The 19,599-nt window shown below is 53.9% G+C and overlaps 1 protein-coding gene across 1 annotated transcript; it reads right to left on the bottom strand.

Moving 5' to 3' along the window:
* Positions 1-1,194: 1,194 nt before the first annotated feature.
* On the bottom strand, positions 1,195-18,240 carry Wdr86 (WD repeat domain 86). Its single transcript, XM_055612820.1, has 6 exons — positions 17,833-18,240; positions 10,076-10,217; positions 7,247-7,667; positions 5,332-5,467; positions 2,338-2,441; positions 1,195-2,225 (listed from the first exon to the last, which is right to left on the bottom strand). Exons 1-6 carry the CDS (start codon positions 17,993-17,995, stop codon positions 2,049-2,051), a joined length of 1,143 nt encoding a protein of 380 aa, XP_055468795.1. The 5' UTR covers positions 17,996-18,240; the 3' UTR covers positions 1,195-2,048.
* Positions 18,241-19,599: the final 1,359 nt, after the last annotated feature.

Raw genomic sequence — 19,599 nt, 5'->3', positions numbered from 1 at the left:
CACAGAGAACCCTGTCTCTGTGGAAAGGGGAAAAATAAGGGGGGGGTCAGGTGTGACACGGCAAAGGGCTGTGAGGCAGGCCACCAGAGTCTTGTGTCTTCCCAAGTGCAGGCTGGGGAGAGTTGCCTTCAAACTGCTGGCCAGCCAGGCACCGTCCTGGGCATGGCACCAGCAGTATTTTCTAGTTTCCAACTGTTTAAATGCTGGTGGAGAGCACTGAAAGCCAAGGCCGCACTGCCATGTCAGCAGGAGGCCACAGGGGAGAGCTGAAGCCGGAGAGTGAGCAGCTGGTGGGATGGGGTGTGAGGGAGAGCTGGTACAAATTCTGTTATGGACAGGGTAGGGGGAAGAGACAGCTGAGAGGGGTTCATGGGTTGAAGGGAAGTGGCTCTGGGTGCACCAAGAGCGTATGTTTGGGAAGGAGGGGAAAGGCCTTTCACAGAGCCCCACAAAGCAGGCAGGAACTTGCCTTGAGATGGCCAAACACCCAGAGGTTGGAGGGCCAGGGCAGGCATGAAGTATGGTTTTAGGGTATGAAGTCAGCCTGAAGCCGTGTAGTGATGTCCCAGGTTTGGCCTGGGGTCATTGATACTGCACATGTCAGATTGTCTTACCCTGGTGAAACTACTGTGCCTATCTGTTCTGGCCAGGTGTCTGGTAGAAAGTCCCATTCTTCCCTCTGGCCGCCTGAACATACACCACCGGCTTTCTTCTTAGGCTAGGCAGGCACTCTACCACTAACCACACCCTGTCCTGGTTCGGCCAGAGGGGACCTGTGGCTCAGCATTCAACAAGTCTGCACATAAGCAGGTGCTGGGAAAGAGCGCGGGGCATCCCCATGTCTATGCTAGAAACCACGGGCTATGCTAGAGAAGTCGAAACCCAGTGGTCGTGCTGGGTCAATGCAGAATATCCCGGTGTTTTTGCAGAACCATACACAACAACCCATCCCAGGCTCCACACTGAGGGAGGCGCCCATCCTTCTGGCCACCCCTCCTGGCAGAGTTCTCTCTAGGGGAGATAACCATGGGTTGTTTGTTTGTTAGTAGTAGTGGTATGCACACCAGAAGGAGGGGCAGGCAGACCTGTAAATACAAGGCCAGCCTGGTCTACACAGAGAAACCCTGCCTCAAGCAATCAATATATCAATAGAAAAAAGATACATTTTTACATTTAAATTATATTGTATCTCGTGTATGGCTATGTTCAGGTGCCCATGGAGGCCAGGAGAGGGGGTTGGATTCCCTGGAACTAGAGTTACAGGTGTTGTGACAGCTCAGCTTGGTGCTAGGAATCCAACAATGATCTCTGCAAGAACAGTGAATGTGCTCTTAGCACTGAGCCATCTCTTCAGCCCCAATGGCTCCAGCGTATGTGCAGTGACTCCACCACACTTGGCCATACTGCTGGCATTTCTGCACAAGACCAAATGGCCCTACCTAGCTTTTAACTCCAGACCTTGAGAGGAGAGAACCCTGGATTAATCTCCAAAAGATGGACGGGTACTCCAAGGCAGAAGGGCCTCCTGTCAAGCAGGCTGACTGAAGAGCAGGTTCCTTGCTCCCTGTCCTCTCCTAAGGCCACTGCTATATAAACGACCTTGGTTCTCAACCAGAAGGGGAAATGACACAGGCCAGGTATTGGAGGCCACAGCTGTGACAAGAGGCCAGTAGGCCTCCAAAAGGAAACCAAAGAATACACTTAGAGCACTTTGACCAAGGGGTATCTGAGTTCTTCAGGAGGGTCCTCATGGCACATTTCTGGCTAATATGACAATCTGGCTCCATGGCTTTTATAGGAAGGCCTATTTTCTCTCAGCAGGGAGTGCCTGGCAAGCACAGGCTTCAGCCGTCAGAGCTGGAGGCAGGTGAGCTAAAGTTCCTGCCTTGGCTATAACTGTCCAGGTGGCAAGGCCTTAGGGAAGAGGCACCTTCCTCCACAGTGGGAAAGGTTCTGAGGGCAGGTGCACGCCCTGTTACAGGCCACTGCAAGCCCAGGAACATAAAAGGAGCGAGGCCTCAGGTTTCCACCGTCTCCTCTCCAGGTACTCAGGCTGGCTGCAGGGGCGTGGGGGCCGCACAGGCCACCTTGTTGCTAAAGAGGCGAGACAGGCTACGCTTGGCTGCTGGCCTGCGGGGCAGAGGCGACACCGACTGGAGGCCACGTACGTCCCAGAGGCGCAGAGCACCGTCATGAGATGCTGTGTAGAGCACCTGGCCATGCACCTGTGGGCAGGCAGGACAGCTGTTGGCCATGAGCAGACCCCTGGAGTCACCTCCCTGGGGTGGGCCCTTGCTTCTCAGGGGGCAGTGGGGAGCTGGGCAGGAAGGCTCCTACCTGGAGGCAATTGATGATAAAGGTGTGGCCTCGGAACACCCTCTGCAGCACTCCGGACTGGGCGTCAAAGGCCCGGGCGCAGGCGTCTCCGCTGCCTGTGAACACTGTGGACACACAGCAGTATACTAGGCCCTTCCTGGCTGCCACTCTGCCACTTCCCCAGGAATGGGACAGGGTGGAGAGTGGTGTGGCCTCCTAAGGGTCAGTTGGAAAACATCTGGAAGCCTTGTGAAGACACTCAAGCTCTCATTCCTCTGGAGTCGGGGAGGTCACTGAGGGCCCCAGGACATCCGTGTGGTATAGTCTGACTGCCATGCTTTCCTTGACTTTAAGCCAGCTGGTGGTGTTCTTAGTGGCCGCCTGTCCCTCAAGAACCTCTGAGGGCCAGGTACCCATCTTATACCCTATTGGCATAGGCAGCTCTCTCTGCCTTGTGGTTCTAGGGCATTCACCACCTCCTGCAAGCTTTCCACCCTGCCCATCCATCACCTCTACCTACAGCACCAGCCACAAAACATCCGCCCTCCTCAGAAAAGGCTGTGGCCTTGAAGTAGAGCCCAGACTCTCCAGAGCTCACCTGTACCCCACAACCCACCTGCCTCCCTCCTTGGGAGTTTTCCTGTCATAACCTGGCTGAGTGGTGTTCTGGCATTGAGGACACCAGAGTCCCTGGAATATTTGGTTAAGACAGATGGCTGGGTGTCACATCATGGTTTCTGGTGCAGTGAGGAGGCCAGTCACCCCTCTGTAATCTGTGCTGGTAAGGCTGGTGCTGAGGGCCACCTGGAGCAGCACCTGTAGGAGTCAGTGGCTCATGATCCCACACGAACTTTCCCAGAAGCTACCCTGACCCTGAACAGGAGGCCAGCAGGTCACACGGCCGACAGTGAGGAAGCATGGAGGTAATGGGGAGACAGAGAAGGAAAAAAGAAAAAAAAAAAAAAAAAAAGAAAGAAACCACATGAGGCCTGTTAGTGAGCAGAGAGCTACTGCAGTGGCTGGGGTTGAGGTTGGAGAAACTGTAGGTCCGGCTAGGAGCTAAGGATGGCCACGAGTGTACATCCATACCCTTCAGTACCCCTGGTGAGGGAGTGCGCCTGGGTTCCCAGCAACCCCACAGGCTCAGTTTTAGCTGTCAACTTGACACATGCTACAGTCACCTGCAAAGAGAGTCTGAGTGCAGAATTATGTAGATCAGGGGAGCCTGAGGCATTTCCTGATTGTTAATGGAGGCTGGAAGACTGAAGGTGGGAACACCGTTTCCTGGGCTGGGATCACCACTTTATGAGCCTGGCCCTGAACTGCTTGAGTGAAGAAAGAACGCTGAGCATTAGTGACCAGCGTGGGTGTCCTCACCTCTCTCCGTTCTTGACTCTGAGCGTGCTGTAACCAGCTGACTCAAGCTTCTGCTAGGACCTCCCTGCAACCTGGAACTGGAAGACAAACCTTTTCCTCCCACGTTGCCTTTTGACAGGGTATTTATGGTAACAACAGAGAGACCCAAGGCCACCTTGTTGCCACGGTGGGGCTGGCTAAAGCCAGCATCTCTAGGCTGCCCCTGGCCTCTGATCTATTTCTCACACATTCCTTTGTCTGCCTTTGTCTGCACAAACTTCTCGTTGGCTTAAAGGTCAAGGGCGCACAGGGACCTGGGCAGGGAGTTTTCTTGCTGGATTTCCTCAGTCCCTTTCTTGTCACTCTCCAAACTCAGTAGTAGGGTCTAGATCCCATGGGGCTGCTGGCCACCCCAAGTAGGCAAAGTTGGGAGCCAAGCCCATTCTGCAGCCTTGTTGGCAAAGACCAGGAACCAAGCTCTGTGTTGGTGGGAGGGGCCCATGAGTGACTTCAGCGCAGCTGTTCCAGTTGCCACCAAAGAGAGGGGCACAGAAGGCCACCTGGCAGTGTCTGGGAGCTAACCTTTCTGTGCTCAGTTAAGAGAGTGGTCCCTGGCCAGGAAGCAGAGCTATGCCCATGCTAATAAGGCTTGAACAAGGGAGGAAGGGAAAAGAACTTCCCCATGTGAGGCCAGCTGTCTAGGGTGTGCTGGGCTCAGATGTCCATTCTTTCTTCCCTCAGCACCTTCACTTGAAGTCAAGTTCATTCTCCACTGGAAAGAGCCTTGTAGGCCCCGCCCTATGGCAGTCTAACATCTCTGTTAGGCAGGAAGGGGACAGCCATCAGTGAAGCTGAGGAGAAGGTGATGGAGGCCCAGGGGTGTGACCATGTGGGACTTGGAAGACAGAAGGCTTCCTCCCTACCCAAAAAGCCATTCTACCCAGAGTAGCCAGGATCCATCTCTACAGCCATGGCCCACCTCAGACTGGGACGCTACCTCTCCTGCACAGAGGGGTCAAAACTTCAGGTGGGGTTTCCAGATCTCAAAGGGACCTACTCGCTTAAAAAGAAAAAACAAAAACAAATGTCCCTTTGCTCTTTCTTCTGCCTCAAACACCACACAATTGTTGGTTCTCCATGAGCCACCTTTGAACCATGTTGCTTCAACTTAAGATGTGTGCTGAAGAGGAGGAGGAGGAGGTTCAGCCACTAGCGCCCAGATCTCCTACCAGTTGTCAAACCTAAGGCCAGGTGAGGTCAAACCCATGGGCCCTCAAGCCTGGTCGCATTTAAGATGTTACTGCCTCACCTGGAGAATTGGAACACGTCCTTGAGTGCGACCAGCTAACTCAGTCAGCAGAGACTCTTAAAATGGCTCCTCGAGACATGCTTTTGACCCAGGACCCTGAGCGTCCAGGTCTCCCACATTCTTGTAAAGGTGAGAAGGAAGCTACAAGCCCCTACTTGAACCTTCCGTGCATCCCTCTTGGGGAGCAAGTGCATGGAGAGGGGCCTGCGCCACCTAGGTCACCGGTGGCATGGGAAGTTAGCCAGGCTCAGTTACCACAAAGCATGCAGGCATGAGAGAGGCAAACCAGGAAAGAAAGGTAGGGTGAGCGGCCTGGGGTGGCGTGGGCGGTGCCAGGACAAGTCACTTACAGGTGCCCGCATGGTACTTGAGGGCGCTCACGCTGTGTCTGTGTGCCGGGAATGTGCGCACCCTCTCTCCGGTGTCAGCCAGCCAGCACTTGACAGTCCTGTCTGCACTGCCCGAGTACAAGAGCCGATCTGTGAGCTGTAGGAAAAAGAGGAGGATCAGCCCATTGGCCTTGATGGCCCGGCAGCCCTCAAATTGTTCTCTGCGAGGTAGGAAACGCTGGCAGGTCTCAATGGGGAAGTCGGGCTGAGCCCAGATGGTGTCCCCACTTTCCACTGTAGCACGGGACTGCAGTGGGCTCCTCTGTCCTCTGGTGCGCCTGGGCCCAGAACGCAGAGCGCCCTCAGACAGAGACCCCCAGGCCCCAGACAGCCCTGCAGACAGCCGCCACACAGACAGGGCATCTCCACTGTCTGGCTGCTCCCCCACAGACTCCCTAGGAAAGCCTTGGTCCCCAGCTGGTGACACTCAGGAGAGGGAGCAGAGCCTCCGGAGGACACTGGGGAAGCCTTGTCACCAGCCGGCAAGCTCAATGCCCAGACATAAACAGATACCCTCTGTCTGCCTACCCCCTAACTTCACCCACAGCGGTGACCCCCAGTACTCCTGGCAAGTGGGGACACACTGAGTCTTGCTCCAGGTGACGGTCAGGTTACTCCCACACTCACAGCTGGCAAGAGTCCTAGAAGGCTGTTGCCATCATTAGCATCTGTTCAGTGAGAAAGCTGGTGCTCAAGAATAGGAGAGCAAACAATATACTACCTCAAATACAGCAGCAGAGGCCGCGTGCGCAGACCCTCCTTGCACTCCTAAAAGCTGGAAAGTACTGTCTCCAGGGGAAGAAAAAGGTCTCAGCATCAGAGACAGAAGCTCAGGCTCAGGAAATAGAGACACAGGACAGGCCTTGAGGAGTCTTGTTGGTGTGTGTGTGTGTGTGTGTGTGTGTGTCTGTGTGTCTGTGTGTGTGTGTCTGTGTGTATAAGCATGTGAGCTCATGTTCCTAGCATCCCTGTATCCGTGCAAGTAGCTCACTAGGTTATCCTGTCTGGGCAGCAAGACAGAGGGACTCGCCTGTCCCTGCCTCTCCAGAGCTGGGTTTACAGACGTGCCACCATACCCAGCCTTTCTACCTGGTACTGGGATGAACTTAGGTCCTTAGCTTGGACAGCAAGCCCTTGGGCCCCTCCCCAGCCCTGTTTTTTGAGACAGGATCTCACTATGTAGCCCAAGCTGGTTTCAAATTCCCTCCTGGCCGACAAGACACTAAGAGCCCAGGTATTTTCAACCACACTCAGCTCAGGTCAGCCTATGAAAAGTCCCTCTCTGGCCGGCTGCTTCTGTGACACTACCTCCCCCATCTGGATACACTTCCATGAATCTTCCTCTTCAGCCAACTTAGGGTCCATTTTCCCGGCAGGGCCTGCACTGCTAGGATTGAATGTATCTTTCCCAAAGCGCAGGGTGGACACTTTCTCCCTAGCAAGCATGTGGGGGTAGGCTGGGGCCAGGCATAGTGACCAACACCCTTAACCCCAGCACTCCGGAGACAGAGGCAGGTGGATCTCTGTGAATATGAAAGATCTACAGAGCAAGTCCCAGGACAGCAAGGACTACCCAGAGAAACCTGTCTTGAAAAACAAAAAATACAAAAACAAAAACAAAAAACAAAAAACAACCAACCAAACAAAAAGGCCCCAAACAAACAACCCCCCAAAGCAAGCAAACAAGGAAGATGTTTGGATCCTGAGAACCTACCCACTCCGCATGTGAGAGAATGGATGTCCTGATGCTATGAACAGACTGACACTCTGAGCTGAGGCTACCAACGGCCTAATACTATTTACGGGCTTGAGTTCCCTCCATCTCCACCCTTCAACAGGGTGGACATGCAGTCGGGCAGCACTGGACAGGTCTCACCTCCAGACAGATGACGGAGCCCTGGTGTTCCCGGAAAACCCGCAGCTGCTCCCCACTCAGGATGTCCCAGGCACGGACGGTGGCATCAGTGCTGCCCGTGAAGGCTGTGTGGCTGGAGACGTCCAAAACGAGGCACAGCACGGCTCCCGTGTGGCCCCGAAGTGTCTGGTGGCAGCAGCCGCTGGCCACCTGCCACACCTTGGCCGTGTCATCCGTGCTGCCAGTCACTAGGAGGCCGCCGCCCATGGCTGCCTCCAAGCAGGGATCACTGGGCAGGTCCTTGGGAGCAGAGTAGGCTAGTGTCAGTACGCAGTTGCGGTGGCCCCGGAACTCCTGGGACGCTTGCCCTTTGTCCATGGTCCACACACGAGCCGTCCGGTCATAGGAACTGCTAAAGAGCTGGTCATCTGCAACTAGGATCCTGGGGGTAAGAGGGGAGGAGGTCAGGCTTGGAACACTCATGGGCTAGCCTTAGGCTAGCCTTGGCAGTGCAGCTGCTCCATACCCACTTCCCAAGCTCTAACAGCTCACTTCCATCCTCTGCCACTCTGTCCCCCACCCCCGACATTTGCCGGGTCCATGTCTCAGGTGTATGGACCCATATAACACTTTATCCAAGCCAGATGCTTAGGAGGAAGAGGGGAGAAAGGAGTGAGGGGACACAGGCTTTCTGTTTAAAATGGGGGGGAAACATTCAGGAAGCTGAGGCAGGAGGATTGCCTTGAGTTCAAAGCCAACCTGGGTTACACGGTGAGTTTGAGGCAAGCCCAGGCCACAGAGTGAGACCTTGCCTCAAAAAGCAAAGCAAAACAAAAGCAACAGAGAAGGTGCAGGGCTGTGTGAGACCATCTGGCTACCTTGGGAACAGTCCAGACACATAAAACAGTCTGGTAGGGCCTGCCTCGAGGGTGCAAGAATTTAGGAGCCCTTCTGCCACTCAGGCACCAGAGTGTGCTCAGGGGTGACTGAGGGAGGCACCAAGGCAGGCTGTTAAATTCCCCAGCAAAGCCCACAGCAGGAACAAGAACACAACAGCTCCAGGGCACAGACCAAACCAGCAGGTGCAGGGAAGGGCCTCAGGGAATTCTGGGTAGGTATCAGAAGGGGCAATAGTGCAGCACAGGGCTTACGTGAGGAGTTCGCTCTCACAATGCCAAATGCTACAACCTCCCCAGAAAAACATGCTTGTCTTTAGAGAACTTTGCAGAGAACTTCCAAGGGCGTGTTTATACAGCCTTGTCAAGAAGTCTCCATTCACCAGGTATGACCCACACCTACAGTCCCTGCACTCGAGAGGCAGAGGCAGGAGGGTCTCTGAGCCTGAGGCCAGCCTGGTCTAGTTTCTCAGAACCCCCTTGACAAGAATCCATGATGTTCTGGGGGACAGGGTGCTCTTGGGGCACCGGGGTTTGCAATGGTTAATCTGTCGAGGTGATGAGATTTGGGATCGCCATGGAAACGAGCCCCTAGCACATCTGAGTGTGTCTAGTTGGGTTAATAACTGCAGTGGGAAGCCCCAGCATGCCATGGACTGTGGTCCTGGCTGAATGCAAAGGCGGCTGAGCCCCAGCATGTTTCCCTCTGCTGCCTGGCTGTGGACATGATGCTGCCAGCGGCCTCGTGCTCCTGCACCAAGCCTTCCCGCCATGCTAGACTGTGCCCTCTTACCTGGCTTCCTTTCTTCCTTACGCTGCTTCTTTTTTTGGGGAGGGGTGGGGGGTGGGGAGGATCAAGGAATTGAGAAAAGAAACTAACACAGGGGTTAAGGGGGCCCTGTATGGACGTAACACAATGTACAGCAGGGATGCTAGGCTACCGAAGGATGCCTGAAGCTCACATGTAGCCCCCGGATCTGAAGAGACCTGCGTTCTGAGCTCTCATCCATTTGGGAACACATCATTGAAGTGTGTCCTAGGTATTGTGGATTTGGAACTGCTGCTACTAATGGAAAACAGCGTCTGTACACGTGTGTTGGTATATGTCCTATCTGTGCATGTCGATGGGTACAGATTGCACATGTATGTGGACAGTCCCATGTATATGTTCTTTTAAATGCATCTCAGTTATGTATGCATTGTGTATGTGTATGTTTATAGGAATGTTCTTGTTCATACATGTGCATGTTTCATGTATGTTGTATGTCTAGGTATGTCCATGTGCTGTGCCTTTGTGTGCGGGTTATGTATATTACCTGTGTGTGGGCATGGATACCAAACCTCGTTTCTGCCTTGTTTAAAGAGGGTTCCCTGGTCAGCAGCCTGAGCACACACTGATGGTCTAAAGGCATGACTCACCCACCTAGGCTGGCTCCAGACTGATGCCTCAGTTTCCTTCAATGACAGTTTTTGTGGACTGGGAAAGGGGGAATTCTGAGCAGGGTCTCACTCTTGGCCGAGCTTATCTGGAGCTCACCCTGTAGCCCAAGCTGGCCCTGAAGCCAGGGATCACCCTACCTCAGCTTCCCCAGGGCTGGGACAACAGACACAAGCTATCAAACTTGGCCAATGGCAGATATCTTCCTGGGAAGAGGCCAGTTTGAACTGAGAGCTGAGTTCTTCTGGCTCTACCACCTCCTACGGACACCTTCAGACTGTCCACCAACCATCTGCTGTGGCCTGTAGAACTGTGGTTAGCTTGGGAGACTAATCTGCCTGTCTGGAGGCCCATGCGGCACCCACAGTTCCCCCCTGGTATCAACATGACTTCCAGGGTCCCTACGCTAGGCATCAATTTTCCTGTGACTCCCAGGTCCAACACGCTGCTACCACAAGCACCCAGCCACACTGCTCGAATCGGCCTTCCTGACTCCCGCTGCCGCGCCTGGCTGACCTGTTCACGATGGACGTGTGCCCTCGGTACACCTGCAGACACTGCCCGGTCCTAACGTCCCACCTCCGGATGGTGCAGTCAGCACTGCAGGTGAAGGCAGCTTCATCCTCCAGCTGGCAGAAGGTCACGTAGCTCTCATGTCCTACAAGGAGAGGAAGTGTGAGCTGACCAGGTCCCGGCTCTTGTTTTCCTGTGTCTGCAAGCAGATCAAGGAGAGAGAGCATCGGAGGAAAGTCTGGAAGAGACCAGCCCTCCCTCTATTATACAGGCGGGGGAAATCTTAATTTGTAGCCCAGGCTGGGCTTGAACTCACAATCCTGCCTCAGCTTCCAGCCTATGTGTGTGTGTGTGTACGTGTGCAAGTGGACACGTGGCGAGAACGTCAGGTCTGATCTACCACTTTCTGTGTCCCCTTGAGAATTTCTTCTGAACCCGGAACTAGGCTGAGGATGAGCAAGTCCCAGTGGTCCTCCTGTCTCTGCTCTCCGAAGCACTGGGGTTACAGCACTTTTTATGAGGGCTCTAGGGACTGGAACTCTGTTCCTCGTGCGGGAGCAGCAAGCACTCTTAGCCGCTGAGCGTCTTCCTAGAGAGAGCTAAAGAGCTGGTCATCTACAACTAGGATCCTGGGGGTTAAGAGGATCCTAGTTGCATGATTTTGTAGCTCAAGATGGCCTTGAACTCTTGATTCTCCTGCTCTTACGTCCCAGGCCCACCGTTGGGATTAAAAGCATGTGCCGCCACACCCAGGCCTTTAATCTTATTTGAGAATTTCCATTTCGTGGCTGGAGTCAGACAAACAGGAATTTTAGACATCTCCCAGGCAGGATCAAGCTGATTAACTTTTATTTTAGGTCCTGGGTTAAGCTTAGCTTGGAAGAACTTGGCTTCCTGGGTTCTAAGAAACAGAATTTGAATAAAGAAAAGCTTACATTCTTCCTGGAGAACACATGCCAGGCTGCTCTGAAAACAATGCAAGAATTAAGTAAACCCTTAAGAAATGGCAGATTGTGTTTCCCCGAATACACAAGTTGATGAAAAAGTTGAGGGCAAATCTGTTTGGCAAAACATAGCCCAGATTTTTGCCAGAGTTTATAAATATTTTTTAAAGCTGTCAACAAACTTTCCCTGAGACCAATCTGCCTCACCCGCCCCAATGCCTCATGGGGGCTGAGGTACCTCAAGAAAGGCAACCAAGGTGTGCCAAGCCTACCAGGCACTGTTGTGGGCATGACTCCAAGACCCCCTAATGACTTGGTATGGGAATTACCTCCACGGCCCCTAATAACCCTGGATGGGCGTCGACACCATGGCCCCTAAGGACCCTGAGCGAGGGCTGGCTGGGGCCCAGAGCGGACTGCTCCAGCAGCGCCCAGCTGCTCACAGCCCATCGACACAATGGGTCAAGTGCAGGAAGCAGCCATAAATTGAACCACGAAAAAGGACTTGAGAGCCACATGTAGCTATTGAGCAACAGCACCCCGATTCGGTGGGGCTGTGGACACAGCCTGGCAGCTGCAGACCTGAGGTGTGGGAAGCTGTGTGGCACGTTGGGGTTGGGGGGACTGAACACACAGATCACGAAGGAAAGAGGCAATAAACGGAAGCGCTGGATTTCAATGTAAAACACCCTCATATATGGCTGCAAGCCAGACTGACCTGGCAGCCCCTGCCCTCTGCCCTCTGCAATCAGGCACTGAGCCAAGTGAGGGTCCCACAGAGCTCAGGACTGCTAAAGGCAAGCCCCTCTCCAGTCTCCTATAGCTCTCTCCCCAATCAGCAAGCATACCCTCCTTGGGTCATGGGTCAGGGCCTGCCAGCAGAGAGCCTGGACTCTGCTGTGCCTGTCCCCTTGTCCACATCCCCCCCAAACCCCGACCCCACCCTGGTATACTGTAATCAGACAGCTGGGCCAGAGCCAGGGCTGGTGGGGTCACCACAGAGGGTGGGAGGAGCTGTGTCTGCCAGTGCTAGGCCTATCACCTCCAGGGACCTCAGCTTTCAGCTGTTGGAATTGTGCAAAATAAGCAAAAACGCCAAGCTGAAAGTAAATATTTTTGAAGGGATAAAGAATGCAGATAAGATGCAGCTATTGCACTCTGAAGAGCAGCCCTGAGGCGCCTGCTGAGGCAGCGGCCCTGCTCGCCTCCCTGGGCACTGAGGGCTTGCCCAGACGTGCTGCTCCCTCTGCACATAGGAGACGTGGCCTAGGACCCACAGGGGACCCCAAATGCAGCAAGCCTCCGACACAGCATGGAACAGGGCCTCTATTCCCTGTCACTTCCTCACCGGGCCTTGGAGGTGCGAGCATTGTAACTTGTAGAGAGGGACACACTTGCTGCACGGCCCGTGGTCTTCTCACTTCCAATCGGGTTCACACAATGGGAGACTTTAGGCCAGAATGTTAGCCTGGGCTCTGACAGAGGGCGGCCTGAGACTGGTTGCAGCCCGCCGGTACAGGTCCCCTTGCCCCAGAGGCGCCTTCTCTAGGCTGATGTGACTGCATCTCCCCAAGGAGAAGCAATGACCCAGCGGCTCCCCTTTGTGTTTATACCCTGTCCGCTTTTTAAGATGCTCGTGAATTACCCTAGGTCAAGGAAGCCAGGACCCTGACTGGCACAGACCCAGATGTGCCAGAGCAGACATTGCCAAAGGCACCTGGACGCAGTCACTCGGAACAGAGTTGCATGAGAGCTCTCTGGATTTGTGTGTGGGAATCGGACCCATCTGCTCCCAGCTACCCACCATCAGCCATATAAGACATGGCCTAGTCCTTCGGCACCAGCCCAGGCATGGCCCTCCCCACAGCCTCTCCTATGACTCTGCCACCTCTCCCCTCAGCCTTCAGAACATGCATCAGGGAGCCTACCATTCACCCAACAGTGGCCTCCAAAACGCTAGAGATGCCTATTGCTGTGACTAAAACAGGACATTTTCCTTCTTGAGTAGCTATTGCTTTCCCTGTGTGGGACAGCCCTCCTGGAACTCCTCTGCGCCCTCAGAGCTTAAGAGCACTGGCTGCTCTTCTGGAAGACCTGAGTTCAATTCTCAGCACCCATGTGGCAGCTCATAACCAGCTGTAACGTGAGCCCTCTTCTGGCATCAGGCACACATGTGGTACATAGACATACACTCCTACACACTCCTACACATGAAATAAAAAATAAAAATAAAATTTAAATGCTTATGAGTTGTTAGCTTGCAAGAAAATAAAACAACAAAACCCAACAACAACCCAGCTACACCACCACCTCATTCGGCCCCTGCCCATATGCCTCTTTTCCATTAGCACTTTGCTTGAGCCCTGTCCAGAACTTCCAACCGTGGCTCACAGAGCACGCTAAGGCCAGAGAAGGATGTGGAGCCTCCACAGTGGGCTAGAACCTTCAGGCCAAGTTCCCCATTCAATTGGGAACCAAACAGGACAACACTGACTTCTCAGGAGGTTTTCTCTGGTCAGGATCTAGGGAAGTGTCATCAAGGATACTCCTCAGAGGGGAAAGAGGGAGGCTAGAGACCATCACCATCCTAGCAATTCTCTTTCCCCAAATAAGTGCCAATCCAGCTTTTTTCACCAGAGTTCACCCATTGCATCTGAAAGCCATCCCACCTCTAACTGTGTCTGTTCACAGCGGGGAAGCCTGAGCATTCCACACCCCATTTTTGCTGCTCTGTACTGGCCAGCCCAGCAATTCACCCAGAGACAACCCTCTTTCTTTTGTCTCCACCCCAGTCCTCAGGCCCAAACTTCCCCAATCTCTGTAAAATGCTCAGAAAAGCCTCCAGTCCCGACAGACTCTGCTGCTGAGAACTGAAAAGGAAGCCCAAACACATGCCAGTCGCCCACCCCAACCACTCTGCCCAAGAAATCAAGGACGGCCCAATTAAAGCCCGAAGGTTTTAATTACAAGGCCTTTGCAAGCCTAAGGCTACACAAGGGGTTAACCCTCCACAGGACCAGAAGGATTCCTGCGTTCACAGGCAGTACACAGGGATGAAGGCTGCCTCTGGTTGGCCATGGGGCCTGAGCACAACTTTCCGTAGCAGGACCCTGAGGAAAAGCAGTAGCCACAGCAGTGGGCTGCTATGGACCAGCCTTGCAAACGTTGGGCAAACCCAGATGCTGAGGCTATGTCCTCGCCTCCAGACAGCATCCGGAAAACACAAGACGCTATGTATCGGTATTTAAGGCTGCCTTTGTCCATTTCTGGTTCATAAACTGCTCTCAGCGGGGCTTGTGGAGATGGCTCGAGGAGGGAGATGGCTCGGCAGCTAACAACACTAGATATTTTTCCAGAGGACCTGGATTCAATTCCCAGCACCCACACGGCAGCTCACTATTTGTAAGTCTATTTCCAGAGTATTTGGCGCCCTCTTCTGGCCTTCGTGGGCACCAGGCACACACTTAGTGCACAGATATAAATGAAGGCAACACCCATATACATAAAGTAAAAAATTTTAATTAAAAAAACCGGTATTGATACTAGTCTATGAAATTTAACCACATAATAAAGTATACAGATATACATCTTAAAATTAAGGTGTGAAAGAAGCATTAAGATATCGTTATTAATTAGGTGTGGTGGCACATATCTGTAATCCTAGTAGCTGGAGGAAGGAAAATGAAGACTACCACAAGTTCAAAGCCTGCCTGGTCTACACAGTTCCAGGCCAGCCAGGACTAAACAAGGAGACAGTTTCTCAGCATCAGTGGTGATGCATGCCATTAATCCCAGCACCTGGGATCTCCAAGTTCAAGGGCTAGCCTGGTCTTCAGAGCAATTTTCAGAATGGCCAGGGCTACACCGAAACCCTGTCTCTCGGGACATGGGAGGGTGGAGAGACAGTGTCTCAAAAAGCTAATAAAAGGGGGGGGGGGGGGGGATGCAACCTGGTCTACAAAGCGAGTTGTTAAACAGCCGGGTTGTTAAACAGGGAAACCCTGTCTCAAAAAAAACAAAAACAAAAAACCAAAACAAACAAAAAAGGGGAAGGGTCTGAAGACAGCCCAGGGCTTGCTGCATAAACATTGAGGACCAGACTTTGATCCCCAGACATGGTTATATGTGATCGTCATCCTGGAGCTAGGAAGGTAGAAACAGGCAGATTTCCTGTTAGCCCAGCCTACTTGGCAGGTTCCCAGTCAATGAAAGACTACCCCATCACCACCAAAAAAAGTAGGCAGTTCCTGAGGAACAACACCCAGGGCTAACCTCTGGCCTCAATACACTTGCAAAAGGTGGGCGGGTGGGGAGCTGTCTGACTATTTTTTCCGGAAGGGGGGAAGGTGAAACAGAAGCTAAGCAGTCATGTTAACAAGTTCAGTCATCAACAGGTTTTGTTTTGTTTTTCGAGAAGGGGTTTCTCTGTGTAATAGCCTTAGACTGGCTGTTCTAGGCTTGCTTTGTAGAACAGTCTGGCTTTGAGCTCAGAGATCTGCCTGCCCCTCTGCCCCGCCTCCCCGAGTGCTGGGCTTACCGGCGTGCACCACTGAACCTGGCCCATAATCAGGATTTTAACAATAGAAAAAAAAAAGACAATCTTTGTCCCCTTTATTCTTGCAGGTTTGTTTGTTTTCCGAGACAGAGTTGCTCTGTGGAGCCTTGGCTGTCCTGGACTTGCTTTGTAAACCAGGCTGGCCTCAACAAGCTCTGCTCGCCTCTGCCTCTCCAGCTCGGGGATTAAGAGCATGCGCCACCAATGCCTGGCTTGTTTTGTTTGTTTTTTGAGTCAGGGTTTCTCTGTGTCGCCCTGGTTGTCCTGGAACTTGCTTTGTAGACCAGATCTACATGCCTCCTGAGGGCTAGGAGTAGAGGGCTTGGATTAAAAGAGTTCTCCACCACGCTGGGTCCCTTGCACTTTTGAAATACCAGGCTTTAGTAAGACTCAACCCTGGTGGCGCACGCACGCCTTTAATCCCAGAATTTGGGGAGGCAGAGGCAAGCAAATCACTGTCCAGCCTGGTCTACAAAGTGAGTCCAGGACAATCAAGGCTACACAGAGAAGCCCTAGACTCAACCCTGGCAAGAACAGGCTGAGCAGGGAATCTCCAACAGTTTCCCTTTCAGTGGGCTGGCTCTCCACTAGGCTAGGTCAGGCATCCCTCTTTGACAAACAGGGGTACCACTGGAGTCATGGGCATAAAGTCTCCGCAGGCTGGCTGTGCCCTGCAGCCACGGAAAGCCCGGTGAACATCAACTGAAAACTCCAGGCAAGCTTGGCATGGCGTAGCATCTCTAATCTCAGGTATTCAGGAGGCGGCTGGGGAGGGCGTGGGGGGGGGGGGGGGGGGGGGGGGGGGGGTTGGGGAAGGGCAGGAGGATCGATTCAAAGGTACAAGGTGAGTGTGCTGGATAGTTTTATGCCAACTCGACACAAGCTGAAATCACCTGAGAGGAGGCACCTCAGTTGAGAAAATCCATCCATAAGGCAAGCCTGGAGGACATTTTCTTAGTTGGTGATTGATGGGGGAGGGCCCAGCCCATTGTGGGTGGGGCCATGCCTGGGCGGGTGGTCCTGGGTTCCATAAGAAAGCAGGCTGAGCAAGCCATGAAGAACAGGCCAGTAAGCAGCACCCTCCAAGGCCTCTGCTTCAGCTCCTGCTCCAGGTTCCTGCTGTTTGAGCTCCTGTCCTGCCCTCCTTCAATGATGAACCGTACTGGGGAAGTTTAAGCCAAATAATTCCTTTCCTCCCCAACTTGCTTTTGACTGTGATGTTTCATTGCAGCAACAGTGAGCCCAACTAAGACTGAGTTTGAGACCAGAGGGTGACATGCAACTCCGTCTCAAGAAACCAAAATCAAACCAAAAGCCAGTTCCAAGGTTCTCCTCTGGGAAATCTTTGGAATCAGGCCTAGGAACCTGCACTCCTAACAACCCCAGACAGTCCTTTCTTTGGGAAGCAATGCCTGTTTTACTTAAGCTAACAGCCCTCCTCCTCTGTGGGGCCTGTGAGTGGGTGCTGGCTGTGTGTGGAGAGGGATGTAGCCAATTCCCCATCTTCACAACAGCTCCCAAGTACCTGTCCTCCCTTTGGCGCCATGAACTAGCTACCTTATACTGTTTTCGCTTAAAACTGACAGCATAGGAATGATGCCGTTTGGAGGCTAACGCTCTGCCTTGCTGCCTTGCTTGGGCCAGGCCACCCAGCATTTGCTGACCGTGGTGGAAAAGCTGGAAATAAAGAGCTGCACCTTGTGCAAAAAAAAAAAAAAAGCTTGGTGTGCCTCCTCAGGTCTGCATGTGCTACTGCAGAGGCCAACAGCCAGCCTGGGGGACCGCAGGGGGCAAGGTGGAGAAGCACCCAGAATTTAAACAGAATACGAACCAATAGGTGGCTACGTAAGACACGTTATACATTTCCGTGCGTGATAGTCCCCGTTTCATTTCAAATACGCAAGATAAATTTGACCCCACAGAAGTCTGAATCGATCCCCTTTCTTTTGGCCCTACCTGAGATAAGGTTAAAAAGGAGGGACTGGGGGAAGCGTGAGGGGGTAATTTCAAATCTCAAGGGTGCCCTTCAGTCCTGGGCAAGTCCCTAACAAGGTGACCCCGGTTCCGTGTAAGGATTGCGTGGAACCGGCTGACAAAACGATCTTGCACTGGGGTGCAAGCGCCTTGGTCGCCCACTCTCGGACTCCCACGGCTTCCCTCCAAGAGTTCAAGGGTTGGATGAGGAGCCCGGGAGAGTGCGGTCCCCCAGGGCGGGACAGGTGAGCGTGGAGAAAGGGTCGCGGGCACGCGCGCCGGTCTACCTTGCAGGAGCGCGCAGCACCGGCCGTCCGCGGTGCTCCAGAGGCGAGCCGTGCCGTCCTCGCTGCCCGTCAGCAGGCGCTGCCCGTCCGGGCTCAGGCTCAGCCAGTTGATGCCCCCGCGGTGGTCCGCACAGACCCTCAGCGCCGACCCGCTGCTCCCCATCTCCGGGCCGGGGTAAGAAGGGGCTGCGCCCGGCTAGAGAGCGGTGCTCCAGCGTCCGCTGGTGGTCCTGGTGGGGCCCGGCCGGGCAGCGGCCATCGCGGGGGACCCGGGCGCCCCCGCTCCTGAAGAGGCTCGCAGCGCCTCGGGGGACAGGGACCGACTCACCACCGATGTCCTCCACTCCCTCAGCCCCGATGCAGAGCCCCAGGTGAGACCTCCCCTACTCAAAACCGTCTCGGGGCACAGGGAGGCGCCTCCACCATGGGGTGCGCCCACGGGGTCTGAAGCGGGCAGAAGAACCCGGGAAGGCGAGCGCTGAACAATGCAGGCCAGCCTGGCTCCTCCTCAGAGACCACCCCCCAACCTGTCCCCTCCCACTTCTCGGGCCTCGCGCCAACCCTCACCCCAAGACGTCCTCCGGGAACAGAACTCAGATGCTGTCCGGGACCCCAGCTGGGGACCGCTCTCACGTTCTTCACGTGCGACCCTCCCAGCCGCCAAGGTCGGGTCCTGTTCCCTGACACTCCCGCTGTTCCTGGCTCCAGAGCCCAAGGCGAGCACAAGGTGGGCCAAAGGATCTGGAGTACTGGGGGAGCCCGAGTCCGCCCTCCATTGGACATCACGAGCACACCCCGAATTCTACTCGAGCCCGGCAGGGGAGGGCTAGATCCCGGCCTTTGGGGATCGGAGGCAAGACCTGAGGTCAGGTTCGCCCCTCCTCTATCCATCACCACCCCACCCCCTACGTCCTCAGCTGGGCGCACGCCTCTGAGGTCCCACTGAGGTCTGCAGGATTCCTACACCCAGCCCGCAGCCCTCCCGGAGCTCTGTCGGCTGGTTCCCATTAGAGTAGTTCCGGATGCTGACTTTGCTGGGGGCGGGGAGGGTGACCCCCCACTCGGATCCTCCAGGTCCTAAAGATAGCAGAGTTTCTCGAACCCTCCAGGGCTCTTTTTGGAGTCCAGGGAGAGAGGCAGAAAAGAGATGGTTTCCGGGAGGCAGTCCCCAGGGTGACGTGATGACCTGCCTTGCCCACTCCGGATGACCTTGTTCAGTTCCAAGAAAACCCCAGAATGGGTCCCATGGGTCAGCCGGCTTTATTCCCCTAGTGGCACAGCCAAATACACGTATTTTTTTCTTTTCTGAAGCTCTCAAATCAGCTTAGGAGACCTATCTGCAGACACAGAGGAGCCAGCCGAGGGTGTTCAGGAGTGTTTTGCTGGGATCTGGGGTGTGAAGGCAAGTGGCTGCTGGTGACCTCAGAAAGGGTAGGGGGCTCAGGAGCCTGAGTGTCCCCTAATTCAGTGTCCTGAATTCATCTGTACGCTGACCTTTAGAAGGCCTTGGCAATGATAAAAATGCTTAAAAGTTGGCAGTGTGAGCTGATACAAGACAAGTTCAAGTATGTAAATGCAGGTTTATTTGGAAGCAGCTCTCCACTGCAACGCAGGGAGAGGGGCAGAGAGAAAGGAAAGAGAGAGAAGGAGGAGAAGGAAGAGGAGGAGGAGGAAAAAGAAGAAAGAGAAGAAGAGGGGGAAGAGGAAGAGGAAGAAGAAGAAGAAGAAGAAGAAGAAGAAGAAGAAGAAGAAGAAGAAGAAGAAGAA

Source organism: Psammomys obesus, unplaced genomic scaffold (genome assembly GCF_907164565.1).
Source record: "Psammomys obesus unplaced genomic scaffold, mPsaObe1.curated_primary_1811, whole genome shotgun sequence".
In the NCBI taxonomy this organism is placed as follows: domain Eukaryota; kingdom Metazoa; phylum Chordata; class Mammalia; order Rodentia; family Muridae; genus Psammomys; species Psammomys obesus.
Note: the sequence above shows the minus strand (reverse complement) of the source record. Positions and strands in the feature narration are given on the sequence as shown.